Raw genomic sequence first — 21,351 nt, forward strand, 5'->3', positions numbered from 1 at the left:
AGCCAGTCCCATACTCCTGTCTCCAGCCCTGCCAACCCCTGCTGCACCCCCCTGTGGCCTTGCCTGAAGCCAGCCTGCCCCACACTCCCCTGTCTCCAGCCAGCCCCGCACCTCTTGCCCTGCCTGCAGCCAGACCCTACCTCCAATCAGCCCCTGCCCTGCCTCAAACCAGCCCCATGTCCACTGCTGCCCTGCAGTTCCGAGGCCAGTAACCTGCACACCTGCTTCAATGAGGGGGGCAGGAAACAGTGGGGACCCACACATGTGCACACCCCCAGGGAGTGGCGGGGACCCACACATGTGAAACGGCAGTCATTAATAACCAATCAACAGCATATATGATGCAATGTACATAATATACAATTTTATTATTTATATAGTTATGGAAAGTAAATAATACATGGAAGAAATGGAAGGCTTTTATTTACACTTTTTTCTTTTTAAGTCATCCCTGCCAGGGCCCCGCCAAAAGTGTTCGAATTGGGCCCCGCACTTCCTAAAGCCGGCCCTGGTGGGTCAATGCCCTGAGGTAGCACCCAGCATTCTCTCTCTCTCTGTGTCTCTCACGGACTGGGCTGGCTGGCTCTTGCTCACAGCATGTGGGTCTAACTAGTCCCCTATGTGCGGTCAGGATGGAATTTCCCCCCCCGGTCAGATTGTCAGGGACATTTTTGCCTTCCTCTGCAGTGTGTGGGTGGGTCACTTGCCAGGGTTGTCTGAGTATCTCTCATTTGATCATTTCCCTGCCATTGCAGACGCCTCAGGTGCTGCTGCACCTCTGTCCCTCCTATTCTCTGCCTGTGGCCCATAGTAGTCTAGTCTTCTGTAGGTGGTTGTACTTTGGTCTCATTTCAGGTGTTGGGTTTAGTGGGTAGGAGCTGGGTGGTGTTGGTGGGCTGTGACATACGGGAGGTCACACTACATCATCGGGTGGTCATGCTCCCTTCTGGCTTTAAACTCTGACTATAGATCATGTTTCAGGCCCTTATATACTATGGTAGAAAAACCTAGCTAGGTTTTCAAGAAGACGTCCAGCACCTAGACTTGCCAGTACAAGGAGCAATAGCCCCTTGCTGGAGAGAACCTGGTGACTCTGTATTAGGATAAAATGTATCAGCTTTGCACACTGGTTGTCCAAAGAATGGGTGTGACTGGCTGACTGGACTCATTCAGTTTGACTTTGCTGTGTGTAAATTGGTGCTGCAGCCCATGTGTGGCTTCACTGGGTTGTTTCAGCTGCATAATGTGTATCCAAATGAGATGAGTGAGGGGCGAAAAAAGCTCACAATCTAGTGTGGCAAAGTACCTGCTTCTCCTCAGCAGGCTCAGTCCTTTTTAGCCTTGGAGACACAGGCTTGGGCAAAGCAAAGTCCTTCCCGGTCGCACAGGGTCTGGCTGATCCCTCTCTCAGCCTGTCCCTTGTGCTGGTTTTCTCCCCTTCTGGGCACAGAGTGCAGTCTTCCTTGCTGGAAGGGTTCAGAGCCTTGCTGCACCTAACTTGCTGACAGCTTCCCTCACTCTCCCCACTGCTTCCATGCCAGGGAGGGTTTACAGCAGTTGGGGCCAGCTGAACCTAATTAGTTCCTGGTAACTCCTTTTCCAGCTGAACCTTATTTCCCCATGGCTCTCTCTCCTCAGTGGATAGGGAGAGGTCTTTTAACCTCCCTGGGACTAATTACTACCCCTTCCTTTGTAGCCGTTTGTCCTGGGTTTGCCACACTAGGCTTGCACTTGTCACTGCTCCTTCATGATTTAGAGCCTCACAGATTTTCTTGCTTATGTTTTCCTCTGCCCCTTGCTAATATTGGCAATCTTGGGTCGTCCCTCCCTTTGCTTGCTGGCCAGCTTTGATAACGTGTTTCAGGAAGACCTGGAGAGCCAAGTCAGATGAGGCTGTTATCTGAAAGGCAGCTTCCCCTGACTCAACTCAGCAAATGTGGGTGGATTCTGAGTCTTAGGAGGCTGTCCCAGTGCTAGTGATGGGAGACAGTTGCCATCTTTGCTGGGAGCAGCTTGCTTTCACCTACTGTGGCTAAAAGAACATGGAGGGCTGAGGGCATGTGTGGCTTTTCCAGTGATAGTCATGGGAATTAGCTGCCATTTTGGGTGAGGGCAAAACGTTGTGAGACTGAAGGCAGAAATTCATGACTGCCATTGAGAACACCCCAGATCTCATGGAACTCATGCGAAAATTGCAGGAGTTGGCAATGCTGGAGTATGGAGGGAACAGGGAAGGGGCTTGGGCTTTGCCGCACTTCTGATTGGTGTTGAGTGGAATGAAGGGCAAGGATTTGTGGTTTATGATGCATCCTCTGCCGGAGAGCAGGAGGAGAGAAGGGGGCTATGGTTTGTCATGTGTGCTGTGGGCAGGGACGAAGGCCTATGTTTCACAGTAAACAGGACAGGGGTGTCAGGTAAGTTGGGGGCTTCTCTTTGCACTGAGGAGCCTCCTCCATCAAGTCTCTCTCTTTTTAAAATGGGGTCTGAGCAGATCAAAGGCTCTTTGTTTGTATCTGTTGCAGGATCCGGGACTGTGGCTACCTCACATCCCATCACGACTGGCACCCCCGAGGGAAGCAGCTATGGAGCTATTGGTACGGAACACTCTGGAACCTGAGCATCAGGCACCTCCTAGCACCTGGGCTGCCTAGGCGGCTGCTTCTGGGGGAAGGAGCCAATCTGGTAGAAGGCCCCGACCTCTGCCATGGCCCCAAGATGTCTTATTATCTGCAGAGGAGTCTCTGCCCCACTGGCTGCCTGCTGATTAGGAGACTGGGGCCACATAACCCCACTGCTTGTGGGGAAGGCGAGGAGCAGAGAGCAATGAGTGGGCTGAGGGGAGGGAGTCCATGGCTTTAGGCAGCTCCTCTTCCCCCACGGTGGTTTTCCCTGTTTTTTTTTTTTTTTTTTTTTTTGGCCACTATCAAGGCTGCAGGGAGCTGGGCTGTGAGTTCCTTCCTGCTGAGCCTGCCCAGGCTCCCTTGGAGGGGAGAGTGCTAACCAAATGCCATACTGCTCTCTCCAAGAATGCCCAGGCTCTGCAGCTCTGGGACCAAGACACAGGGGCCTGGGTCTCCTGCATGGTGGCGTAGATCAGGTCCAGGGGACCTAGAAGCCTGAGGGTTTTGAACTGATGTTAGGGAAGAAAGTGGCTCTGTTTTCACACAGCAGTGTACAATTTTTAATTCCTACTCCAGGTGCTTAATGTGATTGCTACCCTGGCTCATTCCTGCACTAAGGACACACTCTCGCCCTTAAAATGGTACTCAGATTCCAGCCAGAAGATATGTGATATCTGCTGGGAAAGAAAGTCAGAACCAGATGCTTATCTGGTGATGGGAATAACATGAGGGTTTGGGAAGTGGAGTAGAGTCAGGGCTTTCTTCTGGGATATATTCTGACCCAGATCTAACTCCAGATCCATGACACAAGACTCCCTACTCAAGTCGGGTTTTTTTTCTGCCCTTAAGACTATTTGGACAATTTAGAAGGGCCCCATAGGACTCTCAAACGAGTGAGCGAGCTGACATCACTCTCCCCTGCCTCTTCAACCACCACAATCCGCATGCTCAATCCACACTGCTGCCCTGAGCCTACATGGGCAAAGAGCTGGCACACAACCTGGGCAAACACAACACAAGATACAGGTGAGGCCAACTGGTCCCGAAGCTGGTGATGCTGTGCATGGGACCATTCATGTTCCCATCTGCTTCAGGAAACACACAGCGGCTGGGGTCTGACCCTCTCCCCTTGTTGGAGGATTTAATTTTCTTCTCTTTTTTGTTTTAAAACCTCTTTTAGAAAAGCTTGACATGCAAACTCTATCTTCAGGGCAGTACTCAGAGGCCACTGCTAACACCAGGCAGAATGCCGCAGCCTTTACTGATTAGTACATCTCAGATTCATGATCTCACAGGGGCCTGGCTAGTTGGAAGTAGCAAACATTATGGACTGAAAGAGAGAGAGCGGGAAAATGCTAGGAAGAGCAGAGGGGTGGACTATGAGTGTGCAGTGCTCAGTGTTCCTGTAGCCTAGATCAGAATCTTGTGGGAATTCCCACATAGGGCAACAACCATCTACCAACCTATTCCTTGGTCTGTGTATGCTGCGTTCCTCCATCAGAAGCTCCTGGTACGGTGAACACTCCCTTGTTTCTGTGTACAGAGGGATTTACCCTTTACCATGAACCTTCCTGCCTCATTTCCAGATGAGTCAAGCTCCAGTGGTGGCCGGCAGTTATCGTCCCCGGAGCATGGGCACCCACATGGTTCTGACACAGACAGCTCTGTGGAGGAGGAGAGCGATTTTGACACCATGCCCGAAATTGAAAGTGATAAGAATGTCATCCGCACTAAGGTATGGCTGGTGTCGCGTCCTTGTGCTAAGCACTGCTTGGTGGGGTCAGCTCTGTGATTCCAGCCATTATTGCTGGTCACATCTCTCTTTTTAACTGTGCTCTTTCAAGGGCAAATTAATGGCCTTCATCTAATTAATGTATTTAATAATCCTCCAAGGCCCAGAAAGTTTTCCCAGAGCTCTGATAGAAAACCAGTGCTATTAAAGGCTCAAATGAACAGCATTGTTTAGGAAACTGGAGAGATGCTGCTTTGGTGGAGGATGGTGCAACCTAGAAGGCTGGAAAACAAATGAAGGGGCTGAAGGGATGGTGGAAGAAAGCAAGCGGCTGGTGGTGGATACTGAGACCTTAGGAGAGCCATAGTCATAGAGAATGGGGATGGGGAACACCAACAGGGGATGCAGAAAAGACAAGGAGCCAAGTGAACCTATGTACCATCTCTTCTTGTCCTCAATACTTAACGATTGGTCAAATTAATCTCTGGGGCAACTCTGTTGAGTATATCCATTGTTACAGCAGGGACGAATTGACCCATGATCTGTCTCCATACAGAACTTGGTTTGAATGGTGTCTTACTGGAAAGTAATTCTACTAATAGCAACTTTTAAAGTTCTTTGTTTTGTCATCTTAGTTCCAGAGAGAATTTCTGAACTTTTATTCGGGGCTGTTCTGGGCTTTCTTCCTCAAAGAATCGCAAGAGTTACTGTAGGGAAAGGACGTGCTTTACCCATCCACTTGGATCATCCAAATGCATTCAAGCTTTCTAAAGGTTTCTTTCTCCTTCATGAATTCTCCTTTTCTCTCCTCTGTATTGTGTTATATTGCAGATGTTCCTCTATCTGTCAGACTTGTCCAGAAAGGATCGGCGAATCGTCAGCAAAAAGTACAAAATTTATTTCTGGTAAGTAAAGGACAGACAGATGAGCTTTGGTCACTAAATCTGGGCCTTTAAATTGAGTTCCCAGATCCCGCATTTGGGGGTCCACTTAGAGGCACACACACACTATTTAGGACCCACTCTAAGCTTCCGGCTAGAGTACTGGTCGGTTGGATGTACATGGGTATGCATTTGGAGCATGTGGTGTGCGTGGGCCTGTGCACATGTATTTAGGAGTGAACACAAGGGCTTGGGACCATCTGTATGCATGGACTGCTGAGCATATTCATGCTGCGTATGGGACCTTTCATCTGCGCTTCATTGCATCACACCAAATTTCACCTACTAGCGTAAGTGTTTGACTCTGGCCTAGACCCTGCAGCTCCATGTGCCTAACTGTCTGCAAATCGCCATTTATGCCCACCCCTAAGACCTGAAACCTTTAGTATATATATTAAAGGGCTGTTGGCTGGGGGTTAGTTGGACAGCAGCAGAGGTGCTGTCTTGGTAAGAGGGCAGTGTGACTATTGGCTGCAGTGCATACTTTTGATGTTGAGAGATGTGATATGAAACACTTCTTTCTGTCCGTGAGTTACACCTCAGCTCCAGAAACAGCTGCAGGGCTGGGGGAAGGGGTTGGTTAAGAGCCCTGGGAGAATATATACCATGAGGTCAGGCACTATCTCAGTGAGCACTGTGGGTCTTCATCCTGAATGCTTTAAAGGGGTACAGAGCAACCACTTGCCTACATGCCTCTGTGGAACAAAACCATGTAACAGCTTTGGCTCCCTCCATTGCCTTGCACCCGGGAATCTCTGTTATTCCTCCTGCTCCTCTGGGAAGTAGGTGTATTGTTATCTCCATTTTACACATGGAGGGGGGGTACACAGCAAGCCAGGGGTAGATCTGCCAGGGTCCACTGCTCTCCCCACCAGACACCACACTCTCCTTAAAGGGAAAGAGCCAGTGAGAGGCTGGGGGAAACTGGGTGGAAGACCCATAAGCAGAGCTCAGACTCTGTTCTCGTGCATGCGGATGGCTGCGTTGCTGTGGTAACTGCTGCGCTCTCCCTCTGCAGGAACATCATCACAATCGCCGTGTTCTATGCACTGCCTGTGATCCAGCTGGTCATCACATACCAAACGGTGAGTGCTCCTTGGCTTTGCCCTCAGCTTGACCCTCTTTTGTTCTTCCCCTAATGCTCTCTGAGGTTCAGCAATGCAGGTAACCCCAGAATCCAGCACTGTCTGGGTTAGGGGCTGAATGCTTCTAACTGCTGTCATTTGCGACCCCCCCAATGGTGTTTCCTGCATCTAGCCAGTTCAAATCCACTGCGAGCTCCTGGCAGAACATCCACGTCCTGGTGGGGCACCTGAAATGCCACACTTGGGTGTCAGCATTGCAAATGGTGAACTCAGCAAGTCTTCCAGCCCCACCAGCATGAGCCTCCAGTTGGTTGGTTTGCTTTGAGAGGGATGGGGATCACTGTTATGGGCCAAATCCTGTTTGTGTCAGTCCTTACTCAGGGACTGTATTATCTTAGCTGGCCCACACCATGACATTTTAGTGCCTCCCAGTGCTATGAAGTGCCCACACAGATCTGTGTCTCTCTCTGTTCCTCTCAGTGTTCTTGCATGCTCTCTCTCTCTCACTCTCTGTCTTTCTCATGGGCAGCAGGTGAGTCTCCCTTTGGGGAGGCTAGCCCCGCAGCCCCGCCACTACCCACCATCTATCGGTGGTTGGAGGAGCCGCTAGCTGGCCCCAGCGCTGAGTCACCTGCCGGCCCCAGCTGCCTGCTGGCCTCCAGCCAGCTCCCGCCAGCTTGGCGGAGTGTGGGCGGGGTCAGGGCTTGGCTTAGGGGCGGCTTAGCCTCCTCAGGCCTATTATACCTGCCACCCATGCTCACTCTTCTCTGTGGTATTGTGGAATTGGTGAGAAAAGTGTGTTTTTTCACTGAGGTTCGTTGTCACCATCCTGACGTGTTCCAGGAGCCAGTTCCACCTTCGTTGGCCAGTCACTAAGCTCCATCTCCTGTCTTGAGGCTGACCATTCCTTTGTTCCAGTGACTGGGCGAAGCAGTCCTGGTTCGCTCCCCCAAGTATATTTTTGAAGCACTATTGTCTGGATCTGGCCACAAGGCAGTAACTCTAAATACAGCCATACCTGTGTCCAAACTTACCTGCCACATGGCCCAAAGTGCCACATGGCCCAAAGTGCATAAACCAGGCACATTAAAAACAATAAAGGAAAGTAAATGCTATAGACTGGAAGCTTGGATTCATCAGATGGCCCCTGAGGTGCTGTCTGATGCATGGGTTGGCAGCAGAAGCTGGGCTAGTGAGGGATGGAAACCCTTGGAAAGCTCCCCCCTGTGGTCAGAAAGGTGCAGACACGTCTGTGCTACAGCCCTGGCTCTTTAAAATTCATCCTGTGTTTCTATAAAAGAGACACATCCAGCAGGACAAGAGGGGTTTTCAAGAGCCAGGCCTGTGTGTTTGTTGTAAGTGTCTTGAATTCTATCTCAAGGCTTCAGCATGACAGGGACGCTCAGTCCAAGACGTGTGTCTGTTAACTGTGAATGGATTGTGACAGGCAGTTTTCTGGGCACAGCACTAGGCTAGGTTGCAGACCGTGGTGGTGGTTGGATACTGCTATGAAATGCTAATTCTATGCTGATCAGGTTCACTTTACCCTCCTCCTCAGCTTGTGCACACTGCACTTCACCCTGGCTCTAACACCAGTTCCCCTTCCACTCTGCAGGTGGTGAACGTAACTGGTAACCAGGATATCTGCTACTATAACTTCCTCTGTGCTCATCCTCTGGGGGTCTTGAGGTGAGTGAACCTTTTGAATCCATTCGCTGGCTGGTTCACTTGGACTTAAGATTGATCCTCTTGGTGGTGCATGCTGGAAGGGCATTGCCTTTCTTTAATACCCCTTTAGAGAGGGTCAGGGAAGGCAAGATTTTGTACCTGCCAAGCTTATAAAGTCAGTGTGAGGTCACCATACATTCAGGGATGGGACTGGAGCCTCTCTGTGCAGTTGCTGGGGTGGCTTTCCGCTGAGTTATATGAGAGAGACACCCAGGGGCACGCAGGGGAAACCCACCAAATTGCAGCTAAAGTCATTTTTCAGACCTTCTCACAAGCACGCCAGTGAGCAGCGACTGTACGAAGGAGTACGGGTCAGACCTTTCATCCAGAGAAATGATCCATTTCAAACAGCAGTGCAGAAGTGCTCTGAGGCTTAGGAGTCCAGCACTGAGCCAAGCTGAATCTGCTGTACTTGGGTGTTGCCGCTTGTTCAGCATGTAAAATCAACCCGTTTGTAGAGCTCTGCTGAAGCCTTTGACTGCTTAGGGGCGGGACCCTTCGCCCTGCCAAACCAAACCTTTCCACTGGCCTTTTACCCTTAGCTTAGTTTAATTTGGATGATGTTCTGTGGCCTGTGTCATGCAGGGGAGAAGACCAGGGGATCACAATGGGCATTTCTGGCATTAAGATTAATGGATTTACTGCCGGGGTGGATCACCGTGGGTGTGGGAAGATGTCCTCTGGGATGTTTAAAATATGTCCTCTTGCCCCACAAATCCTTAACTCTTGGGGGAATCCTATTCCCTGCAGTGTTTTCAACAATGTCCTGAGCAACGTGGGCCACGTGCTGCTGGGTTTCCTCTTCCTGCTGATCGTGTTGCGCAGAGACATTCTCCACCGCCATTCACTGGAAGCCAAAGACACCTACACGCTGGTATGGAATGTGCCCCCACTCAGCCTTGGCAGGGGAGGAGGCTCTTTGCCTCTGCAGCGAGCAGAGAGAGCCCTGTGATTGGACTCCTTGTTGGGTCTGAATGGACAGAGGACAGTGAGCCCCTTGTCAGGGCGCAGCTGCATTCTGAGGTGCGCGCCGGCTCTGTGCTAGTTGTAGCTGCGTGTTCCACATGGGTACTGCTGTGGTGAAATGTTACCGCCTTTCAGGCAGCTGCCATGGCTGCCAACGTCCGAGCTGGATGTTCTCAGTGCCCTCCAGGGCAGGAAATGGGGTAGAGCCATTGTTCTAGTTAGCGCCCTGGGGGCAGTGAGAGGAGGGGTGCTTGAGGGATAGTCCCCGGACAAAGACCAAGCTTTGGATTTGTAATGTGGCCATCACGGCATGGCATCCGGGTGCCAAACACATCACTCCATGGAGCATTAATGCAGCATGAATGAGAGCCTGCTCTCGGCCCTGCCAAAGGGACTGAGGAGTTCTCAGCAATCAGCTTTGGATGGAGAACCTCTCCTGTTTACCACAGGATATTTTTTTAGAAGTCCAGAACATCCCCTGAGAAGAGCACAAAGCCACAGGGGGAGATTCGAATTTCTCTGCTCCTTTGTAAGGAGGTGGAGACAAGTCCCTTTTACTCCACAGGAACTTGGCTAGCTCTGCTTGAGCTGCACTGAACAGGAAGCATATTTTAACCATAGATCTAGGAACCAACCAGTGCTTAATTTGTGCCCAGACTGAGCCCTGGCACCTCTAGGCTTGGCAGTTCATAGCCCTGGCACCTCTGAGCTTGCTGCTTCAGTTATGAATGTAAAAAAAATTGCTTGAGGCCTAGCATCTCTTTCCTTACAAATTAAGCACTGCTTCCAACTCTGGTCTTCTCAGATCTCAGCAAAGAGGTGTTGTGTCTGCCCAGTATGTGCATGGGTGACATTAGAGGCCGTAAGTACTGCCTGCAATGGCACTGATGCTTCAGTAGGTGGCGCTGTTCCTCCAATTCAGTTCTAAACAAGTACCCCTGTTTGGTGTAGGGCAGGAGTTCTCAAACTGGGGGTCGGGACCCCTCAGGGGGTCATGAGGTTATTACATGGGGGGTTGCGAGCTGTCAGCTCCCACCCCAGATCTTGTTTTGAATTCAGCATTTTTGTGTTAAATATATTTAAAAGTGTTTTTAATTTATAAGGGTGGGGTGGTCGCACTCGACGGCTTGCTATGTGAAAGGGGTCACCAGTACAAAAGTTTGAGAGACACTGGTGTAGCAGATCTGTGTTCCTGGACTTTCAAAGGAGTCCTAAACTGGGTCCTGGCAAAGAGCTCTTCTCAGAAGGGCAGGGGGCTCAATTCCCCACTGCCTTCCACCTGTGTTCTCATTTGCATCTGTGGAAAAAGGGTGTAAAATGCTACTCATCTGACGTGATAGTGCCTTACACCGTGGTGTGCTCCGTTTGCTCAGGTGTAAATCCCCACACAAGGGGCAGGGGAGTGGGGAATCTGGGCTGGGGTTTTTCACTACTGGGATACTGACAAATTCCCCTGTAATTAGCTGCATTCTGCCCCCTCAACCCTCCCTGAAGTTCCATCAGGCTGGGTCTTAGACTACTAAGTAGCCTAGCAGTGTGCTGTTGTGTGCCATAGACACTCCAAAGGTGGCTACCCTTCATTGGAGTGGGAGTGTGTGTAAAATGTAGTTTGAGCTCCATAGGAATGTAAACTCTGATTAGAGAGGATATGACACTATGTCCCTTGTGTTCTTTTCCCTCCTCCTCTTCCAGGAATATGGAATCCCCAAACACTTTGGTCTCTTCTATGCCATGGGCATTGCTTTGATGATGGAAGGGGTTCTCAGTGCTTGTTACCATGTCTGCCCCAACTACTCTAATTTCCAGTTTGGTAAGTGGAGAACCCCAGCCAATAGAGAAATTTATGGGGAAAAAGGGCTCAGGTTTCACTCATTCAGGTTTGAAGCAGATCAGCCCAGTGGAACTTTGGCATCCCCTGGGATTCTAGGCCTGCAGACCTCTTCCGAGCTTGCCCACTTTTTGGGTGTGCAGGGACCAGTTAGTGAATGATGTGCTGTCCAGGTGACTGTGTTAGCACTCTGCTGGCAAGAATCGTGATTCCCCTCAATTCTGGCACTCAGCGTTCAAAGGTAGCATAGACAAGGCCTAAATTGTTTGCCTCTGAGGCCCTGACAGCTCCTGATTACCCCCCCAGAAGATTCAGTGGCCCATGTATCTAACATGTGGACCTGAGCCCTACCAGGCTGGAAACTGTCTCCCTGTAGTTCAGTTTGTCTGTTCCCAGCCATAATCCCATGTGGCCCTGTGTTGCACTGGCATGTTCCAAGCACTTAATTCTTATTCTGCATTGGTTCACAGCACCTGGGGAGCTCACAGTGCAAATTGAAGAACTGCCAGAGCAAATTGGCAGAGCTCCAGGGAGCTATACCTGCCAGCCAAGGGTCTGGCCTATGGGCTCGGCCCTGATTTACAGACACTCTCTGAAAAGCCATCCCAGTCCCCTGGGCAGTGAGTAAGGAAAAACCCTATTTGTCTTCATTCTCTCTGCTCTCTTCCTTTCACAGACACCTCCTTCATGTACATGATTGCAGGACTCTGCATGCTCAAGCTTTACCAGACCCGCCACCCGGATATCAATGCGAGTGCTTACTCTGCTTATGCCTCCTTCGCCGTGGTCATTTGCCTGGCTGTCGTCGGAGTGGTATGGCTCTCTCCTACCCACTCTGCTCTCCAGGAAGGAGAAGCACTGACCCAGTGGAGAAAAAGTACAGGGGGAGGGGTGCATAGGGTAGTGAGGCCTGCAAAGCCTGCTGGCCCCTGGGTGAGCGTGACCAATACTGCAGGGCCTTGGCTCTCATTTTATCTTTGACAAGTCATGGAAGATGGGAGAGATTCCAGAAGACTGGAAAAGGACAAATACAGTGCCCAGCTATAAAAAGGGAAATAAGGACAATCTGGGGAATTTCAGAGCAGTCAGCTTAACTTCTGTACCCGGAAAGACAATGGAGCAAATAATTCAGCAATCAGTTTGCAAACATCTAGAAGATAATAAGGTGATAAGTAACAGCCAGCATGGATTTATCAAGAACAAATCCTGTCAAACCAACCTGATAGCTTTCTTTGACAGGGTAACAAGCCTTGTGGATGGGGGGAAGTGGTAGACGTGGTATATCTTGACTTTAGTAAAGCTTTTGATACTATCTCACATGATCTTCTCATAAACAAATCAGGGAAATGCTACCTAGATGGAGCTACTATAAAGTGGGTGCAAAACTGGTTGGGAAAACGTTCCCAGAGAGTAGCTATCAGTGATTCACAGTCGTGCTGGAAGGGCATAATGAGTGGGGTCAGTTCTGGATCTGGTTCTGTTCAATAGCTTCATCAGTGATTTAGATAATGGCCTAGAGAGTACATTTATCAAGTTTGCAGATGATAACAAGCTGGCAGGGGTTGCAAGTGCTTTGGAGGATGGGATTAAAATTCAAAATGATCTGGACAAGCTGAAGAAATGGTCTGAAGTAAATAGGATGAAATTCAGTAAGGACAAATGCAAAGTTCTCCACTTAGGAAGGAGCAATTAGTTTTACACATGCAAAATGGGAAATGACTGCCTAGGAAGGAGTACTATGGAGAGGGATCTGGGGGTCATAGTGGACTACAAGCTAAATATGAGTCAACAGTGTAACGCTGCTGCAAAAAAAAACAATCATCATTCTGGGATGTATTAGCAGGAGTGTTGTAAGCAAGATATGAGAAGTAATTCTTCTGCTCTACTCCGCTCCGATTAGACCTCAACTGAAGTATTCTGTCTAGTTTGGGGCCCCACATTTCAGGAAAAATGTGGACAAATAGGAGAAAATCCAGAGAAGAGCAACAAAAATGATTAAAGGTCTAGAAAACATGACCTATGAGGGAAGACTGAAAAAATTGGGCTCGTTCAGTCTGGAAAAGAGAAGACTGAGAGGAGTCATGATAACAGTTTTCAAATACGTAAAAGGTTGTTACAAGGAGGAGGGAGGTGAATTGTTCTCATTAGCCTCTAAGGATAAGACAAAAAGCAATGGGCTTAAATTGCAGCAAGGGAGGTTTAGGTTGGACATTAGGAAAAACTTCCTAACTGTCACAATAGTTAAGCACTGGAATAAATTGCCTAGGGAGGTTGTGGAATCTCCATCATTGGAGATTTTTAAGAGCACGTTAGATCAACACTTGTCAGGAATGGTCTAGATAATACTTAGTCCTGCCATGAGTGCAGGGGACTGGACTAGATGACCTCTCAAGGTCCTTTCCAGTCCTATGAATCTATGATTTTATAAAAGAGAAGCTTCTAATTTGTATGGCTGGACCAGGGTGCTGGAGCAATTTGTATTGTGGGAGTGCTGAGAACCACTGAACCCAACTGCAAACCCTTTATATACTGGGAACCACTTTAAGCTAGGGAAAGTGGCAGCACCCCTACTTCCACTACCTATGTGGCTGGGAAGGAAACCACAAAGCTGTGAGCCGAGTATAAATGGTGCGGCTGCTGCTGTTGCTCTTCTGGGCTTCCAGGGTGAGCTTCATTCCCTCTGTTCAGCATCAGAGTGACTGGAGGAGTAGCAGTGATGGCCCCTTCTGACTCTTCCGGGCTCTTGGTTTCTCCTGTCCGGGACTCATAGAGAGATGGAGGGAAAGGGAATCAGTCTCCTGCAAGCTCAGCCTCCCCTCTGGCAGGCCTGCTCCCTCCTCCCAGAAGCTGGTCTCAGGGAGAGCTGCTTATGAAAAGGTTTACATGCACAAGGGTCCACACACACACACAATGGGTTCCCACAGGGGTTAATTCATGAGCCTGCCTCCCTGGAGATCTGGGGTCTGGCATAGGTTAAACAGGGAGGAAAAATGAGTAATAGCAGTGTCATGGTCTAATCACTAGTGCACATGCTCCACCACAAAAGCCACCACAGTGCAGGGTACAGGCTATTGCAGCTGGCAGGCTCTCTCAGGAGAGGCCCAGGGCTAGAATAATGGGGGGAGAGGGAGGAGCTACAGAGCAGGAGTGAGGTGCATCTGCACCTGGGGAGACCCAGGAGTGAAGCGGTAGGCGAGGCTTCAGGCCAGACTGGAGTGATGGATGAGGCTACAAGTCAGAAACGCAGTGCATTGGCAGAGCGTGGGAGGGCCCAGGACTGGGATAGCAGGGGGCCGTGACTGGTATGAATCCCAGCACAGAGCTGTATATTTTATCACAGCATCTGAGCCTTTGACTGATTATTGCTTGAAAAGACACACTTGGTTGGATCAAATGCTTTGTACCAGCTCCCTGCTTGGGTACAAGTCACCTGGCAGGAAGTACCAGGTAAGGGCTTGGAAATACAGAGCGAGTGATTGCTCTGGGGAGCGGGGCAACGGCTGCAATAGCAGAGGGGACCAGGATTCAGGAGAGAGGCTTGTGCCCAGCCTATGCGTGGCTCTGCCCACTGCCTTGCGTTCACGATCTCACGGCCCCATGCAGGCCGCCCTCGGAACCACGGCCATAAGGAGGTTCACGCCACACACGTCACGCCTGGCCAGTCAGTGCTACTGAGGCATTAGCTCACAGATGCTGTGAACCACTGAAATCCCTGGAGACAGGAGCCGCAGCAAGCAAGAGCAGCATGGAGGCCTAGCTGGGAGCTGTCGGGGGGAAGCCTCCCCTCAGTGCCACGTTATTCATTCACTGGGGTAACTGGTTTCCCCACTGAGCTTTCTCAGTCCCCTCCTGGATGCTGTAACATTTCAGTCAACACTGACAAAGCAAAATCAACTTTGAGCCCTGGTTTAACTCCCCAGAGAGGCTGTTACACTCGTAACCCCTGATTGCTTGGATTTTCTAATATGAACCATTCATCCATTCTGCACTAATCCTCAGAGAGGAGCAAGGAGCCACATGGAATATGTGCAGAATGCTACAGCGCTGCAACATTGAGGCTGATAGTTCAATCACACAGATCCTGGGAAATTCCAGTTCAAGCTTCCTGCAATAACTTTACTGCTGCCTCTGTACATGTATGCACTACAATAGGGTTTCATCGGGTGAACACACAATGCTGGGCAATGGGACCTATGATCTGGCAAATAATACAAAGCAAACACAAATAATACATAGGATCCCATGACCCAATATACGGCTAGAGCAGGTAGCACTCTGTTTTCTCTGCATATGTTGTGAGATCATGTAGAGAAACCCTACGGTACTGCATGCACCCATGGGGCAGACATTGTACTGTGGGAATCTTATACTGGCTGTATATTTCCTGACTCCCTAATATACAATTAATATCTTAAAGTTTAATATTGCAGTGACACAGATCTTGTGCATCATTGCCAGCTCATAACTGAACGTGTGTTAGTAGTGCCCGCTGGACACTGAGTAGCTATGTCCTTTTGGTATTGAGAGAAATGTTATCTAGATGGCTGGGCAGGAATAAGGGCTTTGAGAATCTGTCCTCAGAAAGATCACACCTATCTCTGTCACTCGTGCTCTTTCTAGTGGTCAGCCTGTATATCAACAGGCTTCCTCTGACATGAAGTCTTCCTGTGTTCTCTCCTTTGTGCATCTGTGGAGTCAAACACCTGGGGGTTATTTTGAGTCTGCACGCTTCAAGAGCGGCCCACTTTCAGAGGCGTTGAGCACCTGCAGCTCCCTTTTATTCGGGTTGGACATGTGGGTGCTCAGCACCCCTGGAGAACCAGCTCACATTTATTTAGGTACCTAAATATGGATTTAGGAATCTAACTTTAGGTTGAACGTTTTGGCCCTATCCTTTTGCAGGTTCTGTATTTGGCAAGCATTTCTTAAAGTTGGGGAGGAGTTTGGGGGCTGAATCACGGGTGGCGTGCTTGAGAACCCACCGTTTTTCCTGTTTTTGCTCCCAGGTGTTTGGAAAGAACAATGTGTGGTTTTGGGTCATCTTCTCAGTCATCCACGTTGTGGCCTCGCTGGCTCTCAGCACCCAGATCTACTACATGGGCCGCTTCAAAATAGGTAAGCCCAGTGGCTTGAGAGAAATGGGCTTTTTGCCCCAGGTGATTACGTTCCTCTCGCTCCCCACCCTGAATTGGGAAACGAGACTTAGTAACCATGGCAGCCTATGCCACTTCTGAAAAGTCAGTCTGGCTGCCAGTGCCTGTGCTCCAAGGCCAGGGAAATGCCACTCTCCTAACATTGTCTTCCTGTTCTGACACCTCTGCTGCCTGGCTCTGGGAGAGTCCAGCACAATGACCCACTTTGTGGCACTCCAGCTACAGGGCTTCCAAGGATGCTGTCATAGGGACTCTCTGCCCAGAGTGTTTCTCTCTGTTATGTGGCGCCCAGAGGTAGTGGTGTACCTGGGAGCACTCCAGTATTCCTGGAGCTGTTCAACCACACAGCGCTCAGAGAGGCAGCTGGGAGGCGTCTGCTCTCCTACCTAGACGTGGAGGCCCCACACAGCTGTTGTTCTCCATTCATGAACCTCTTTCTCTTTTCTCTTGTGCTGCCCTTGGCCTCAGATGTCTCTGACACAGGTAACCAGCAGATCCCTTTCTTCCCTGTTTGGATTGAGTGAGCAGCAATGGAGCAAATGGATGGGGAATGTGTGTTCCTTGAGCCTGCTATGCGCGTTCTTCAGGAGTGAAATGAGTGGCAAAGTGTAGGACACATAGGGTGACCAGACAGCAAATGTGAAAAATCAGGACAGGGGGTGGGAGGCAATAGGAGCCTATATAAGAAAAATACCCAAAAATAGGGACTGTCCCTATAAAATTGGGACATCTGGTCACCCTAGGGCCACAGGAAGTGCACACGGCAGCAGAACTGTTTCTGTTCCACTGCAGAAAGGGTCTGCGGTCGGAGCCGGCGCTTTGGACTCTGGGCCAGATCCACACATGCCTCTGAAGGGGATGGGCTCGTGAGAATGTGGAACTGTCTGCCACAAACCCTCCAGTCAGGGCAGTGCAGTAGTTTCAGGGGCTGGAGGAGGAGCTGCCCTGCAGCCTGAGGGGAGGATTCCAGGACCTTCAAGACCCTGCAGCCATTTTTTCTCTGGGTGGGACAGGATGAATCTTTCCCTAGGTGCAAATTCCTTAGGGAAGGGAAGTGTGGAGAGTGCTTGGCCTTTCCCTATGCCTCAGCACATACTCCTGCCTCCCTCTGAGGATCAGCCACAGAGTATGCCAGGTACATGCCGGGGGGACTCTTGGACAATGCCAAGGGGTGATAGGTGGATGTTGAAACTCTGCATGGCCAAAGGCCATTCAGCTGACAGCTGTCTGTATTCCAATGTCCCCTTGTGGCACTGATGCCCCCTGCACTGTGAATCATTGTGAGCTGCTGCACCAATGATTTGCTTCCCAAAGGGAGGGCAAAGCAATCCGGCTTGGTGGGTGTGGGCTTCCCATTTGCATGCCCTCCGCAGTTAGTGTCACCCTGTTCCCTGGGTAGCAATGCCATCTCACTGCCCCTGTCAGGGCTACTTGGCTGGATACATTAGCTTTCCTGTCCTCTTATCTCTGGCAGACTTTGGGATTTTCCGCCGAGTGGTGATGGTGCTGTACACGGATTGTTTCCAGCAGTGCAGCCGGCCAATGTACATGGTAGGTGGTTTCCCAGGCCCCAGCCCGTCCTTGGCAGTTACTCAGTTGCCGGCTAGGGAGCGGTTAAAGCTGTGCAGAGCGTGTGCAGGCAGCACATGTGGCTCTTGAAATGAGTGGACAAAGACATTTTTTTTTTTTAAATCCTCTCCAACAAAAAAAGCTTCTGTCCTTGGTCTGGAATTCCACACGCTTTGTCCTGGGCCAGAGGAGGCTTTTGCAGGGAGTTTGAGGTGAATTGGTCAAGGAAGGGGGATATTTTTCTTGGTGGATTTTTAAAAAATCTATCATTCGGAAGATGTTAGCATAGGGAGGTCAGCACTGCATTCCGAACAGTCGCTGTCCTATAGCCCTACCCTGCGAAAGCCTGTTGTTGTTTTTTTAGCTGTAAATGGGTGGCTCTAGCTTTTTTTCCCCCCCAAGCATGGCAGGCAGGCTGCCTTTGGCGTACCCACTGCCGAATTGCCGCTGAATCCACGGGACCGGCAGACCTCCCACAGGCAAGCCGCCGAAGGCAGCCTGACTGCCGCCCTCGCAGGGACCAGCAGGGCGCCCTCTGCGGCTTGCTGTCTCAGGCATGTGCTTGGAGCACTGGTGCCTGGAGCTGCCGCTGGCTGTAGAGCTGCAGCTGCTGTTATTCCTGCCTCACCCGGGGCAGACGGCGTTTTGCAGATGAAAACAAAATGTGGTTGTTACCTAAGTCCCTTAAACTTACCTCTTGTCAGAGGCTATTCAGCACTGACTACAGCCTGGCGCTTCATGTACCTTATGGGCCAAGCCATTGCTCTCTGTCTGAGGTGACTGAATTTTTGAGCAGTTAGGCTCCACGCACCCCATCTGTTACTTTTTTAAAAGGTGCTTCTTTCGATTCTCCAGGGACACAACAGACTGTGAATTTCCCAAGCAGTCTATGACCACGTGGATCTTAAGAAAACACTGTTAATTAGGAACAGAAATTCAGACTTACAACACCAAAACATTGAATGTGATGAAAGCAAGTCTAGGCTCAAAGGGACATCTTCCACTTAAAAAGTCTGCAAAGTTTTTCACCTGTTATAGTTGCTATAGGTGGTTACAAGAACTTCCCAAGCTCACTTGTAACTAAAATGTCGGGGGGGTTGGGAGGGAAAGAGTTCTCTTATGTGTTTGACAGCACTTTGTGCTTAATCGTTTTCCTTGGTTCCCTTATGTACTCAGTTCCTTTCTTTGTGTGAGAGAATTATTTAGGTTTTTTTTTTTTAAGAATTAGGAAAAATACTATTTGTAAAACCACAAAAACTGACCAGGAGGTTCAGGGGCTGGTGCATTATTGGAAACAACTTGGAATTCCTTTTTAGATTTCCACCTAAAATCCATAAACATTGGAGCAATTTGTTTTCCTAGCACAAATGTTCACCAAAAAAAGGATTTGACAGTCATGCATTCATGTATTTGTGAGAGACAAATTTTAAATCCATGAGAGTGAGTGTCTTGAACTGCTGTGACAAACTTCCCTGCCTGCACTCTTCGCCATGTTTTGTATAGTATTGGTGAAGACTGAACGTTCATCCTCAGTGATTATTGTGCCTTCTCCCCAGGACAGGATGGTGCTGCTCATTGTTGGAAACCTGGTCAACTGGTCCTTGTAAGTAGTAGTGGGGTGTGCGCGTGTTTCAGCATTGATTTTTATAGGTGGCTGGAATGGGGGTAGAAATGTAGTGGTCTCCATGTGGGACTCTTTCAGATTCTTCTGTTGGAGTTCAGAAACCCTACAGTGAAGAGGAGTGTCAGGCTTTATGGAGCTGAAACCAGGGGCATGACCCTGTTAGAGCTGAGAAGCTAAAATGGGTCAGGCCTGCTCAATATATGCTTGGGAGACCTCCAGCAAAACGGAGGTGTTGCAGACTGCAGTGTTGGTGGTTTTGTAGGTGGCACTTATCCGTCCCCTCTGGGTATGGCACACTGTGCATGGGGTAACCTACCCAAGCTAGCCTGAATCCAGCGAGTATGGCTAAGAACAGCAGTGGAGATGGTGCAGCGCAGGTTTCAGCGTAGGTAATACAAGGCCCAGGTACATACTTGGCTCGCTAGACTTTACTGTGCGGTCGTCACTGCTGTTGTCACCATGCTAAATGTATTCAAACTTGCTAGCCCCTAAACTGCTTGTGCTGTGTAGACGCACCCTGAGTCAGGACTCGTCCAGTGTCCTGACATGCTGTTAGACAGGGCCAGCTCCAGGCCCCAGCGCGCCAAGTGCGTGCTTGGGGCGGCACGCCGCGGGGGGCGCTCTGCCGGTTGCCGGGAGGGCGGCAGGCGGCTCCGCTGAACCTCCCGCAGGCATGCCTGCAGAGGGTCTGCTGGTCCCACAGCTCTGGTGGAGCATCCGCAGGCACGCCTGTAGGAGGTCCACCGGAGCCATGGGACCAGGGAGCGGCAGAGCGCCCCCCACAGCGTGCCGCCGTGCTTGGGGCGGCGAAATGGCTAGAGCCAGCCCTGCTGTTAGACCATGTTGCTAGAGGGGCCAGTTTTTGGATGAGATGTAAAATCAAATCCTGGCCTCTTGTTAAAGTTCCCTTGATGCCTTTTCTCAATCAAATTTCTTGTTAAAACCTAGTTTGGGTGATTTCATTGTGCCTCCTTAAATCCACCCTGCAGAATTCTTCATTTTCTGTCCTGCCTTAATTTCCTCCAACAGCCAGGATCACCAAAACGCATTGTGCACTGGCCACTCCCCAGGGGTGAAAGTAAGTTAGGACACTTACTGGTACGAGTGGGGGGGGGGCTTATGCGGAAGGGGTGGGGCTGGGGGTCAGCATCCCCCAACCAGCCCTTTCAAGCTGCCTGGCTCGTGCCACCCGGGGCTCCCGTGCTGATTTAAAGGGCGCGGGGCTCCGGACACTGCTGCCGGGCTGCCAACAGGGGAGGCAAAAGGGGCAGGGACATTAAAGCGCTGCAGCGCTTTAATGTGGGCTGGGTATGGGCCGGTGCGGGTTCTTACCAGTACAGCTCCCTTTCACCCCTGCCACTCCCCCTGCACCAGGGCTAGGGCAGGAACAGCTGGTGTAGCTTTGGCATAACTGCGGAGTTTCCTACGTGGAGGGTGCTGCACTGTGAGGCAGCTTTCCATGAATGTTGTGCCCCTCAAGTGGTTCAGAAGAGACACACGCATGGCTGAAGATCTGGCCCTGTCATCACTGAAATGAAGCCACCTCTGGCTGCTTAATAGTCCACATCCACGGCACAGCCACCCAGGAAAGGGAGCGAAGAAGAATTCAAATTCAACTGAAAAACAAGGGAGGAATTTAGGATGTCAGAATGTAACTTTTCAGCTGTAATATAGCTCCTAGCTTATGCTCCTAGTCAATGTCCAGTGTAATTTTAACAGATAGTCTGTGTGCCCAATTGTTTGTGTGGATTGGATCTTCCAAACGGCAGCACGCCACAGGAAGATGTGACTGCAAATGACAAGAAGTTGGCAGGGGCTGTGGGGCAGGTGAAGGCCCTGAAACTACTTGAACGCCTTCATTTAAAACTGACTAGAGATTTCAAGCTGACTGGGAAGTGGATCCAAGTGGCAGATATCCCCTGCTGCCCAGTAGGGCCAGGGAGGACCGGGGGCCTGCAAGCCAGTAACAGGGGCAGCAGGGAGTGATCTAGTCATTTCCTCTCAGACTCTCACCCGCCCACTCACAGCTTCTGACTACGGAGCAGGAAAGGCAAAATAGTGGCAAACAAGATGGGAAACCACAGAAGTGAGGGCAGGAGCGTGA

At 50.2% G+C, this 21,351-nt stretch overlaps 1 protein-coding gene across 4 annotated transcripts in view; it reads left to right on the forward strand.

Annotated features, from left to right (window-relative positions):
- Positions 1-21,351, forward strand: part of SIDT1 (SID1 transmembrane family member 1) — a 91,058-nt gene that overhangs the window by 61,506 nt on the left and 8,201 nt on the right. Inside the window, exons 11-23 of one of the 4 annotated variants that reach the window (XM_030534608.1) lie at positions 2,523-2,594; positions 3,802-3,885; positions 4,208-4,356; positions 5,185-5,258; positions 6,313-6,379; positions 7,995-8,068; positions 8,858-8,981; positions 10,766-10,883; positions 11,578-11,714; positions 15,908-16,016; positions 16,523-16,537; positions 17,529-17,605; positions 19,180-19,226. In XM_030534608.1, coding sequence (XP_030390468.1) covers positions 2,523-2,594; positions 3,802-3,885; positions 4,208-4,356; positions 5,185-5,258; positions 6,313-6,379; positions 7,995-8,068; positions 8,858-8,981; positions 10,766-10,883; positions 11,578-11,714; positions 15,908-16,016; positions 16,523-16,537; positions 17,529-17,605; positions 19,180-19,226 — 1,147 coding nt within the window. The remainder of the gene's footprint in view (positions 1-2,522; positions 2,595-3,801; positions 3,886-4,207; positions 4,357-5,184; positions 5,259-6,312; positions 6,380-7,994; positions 8,069-8,857; positions 8,982-10,765; positions 10,884-11,577; positions 11,715-15,907; positions 16,017-16,522; positions 16,538-17,528; positions 17,606-19,179; positions 19,227-21,351) is intronic. The other 3 variants (XM_030534618.1, XM_030534627.1, XM_030534636.1) reach the window with 3 other exon arrangements.

The sequence above is a fragment of the Gopherus evgoodei genome, chromosome 1, assembly GCF_007399415.2.
Source record: "Gopherus evgoodei ecotype Sinaloan lineage chromosome 1, rGopEvg1_v1.p, whole genome shotgun sequence".
NCBI classification, from domain to species: domain Eukaryota; kingdom Metazoa; phylum Chordata; order Testudines; family Testudinidae; genus Gopherus; species Gopherus evgoodei.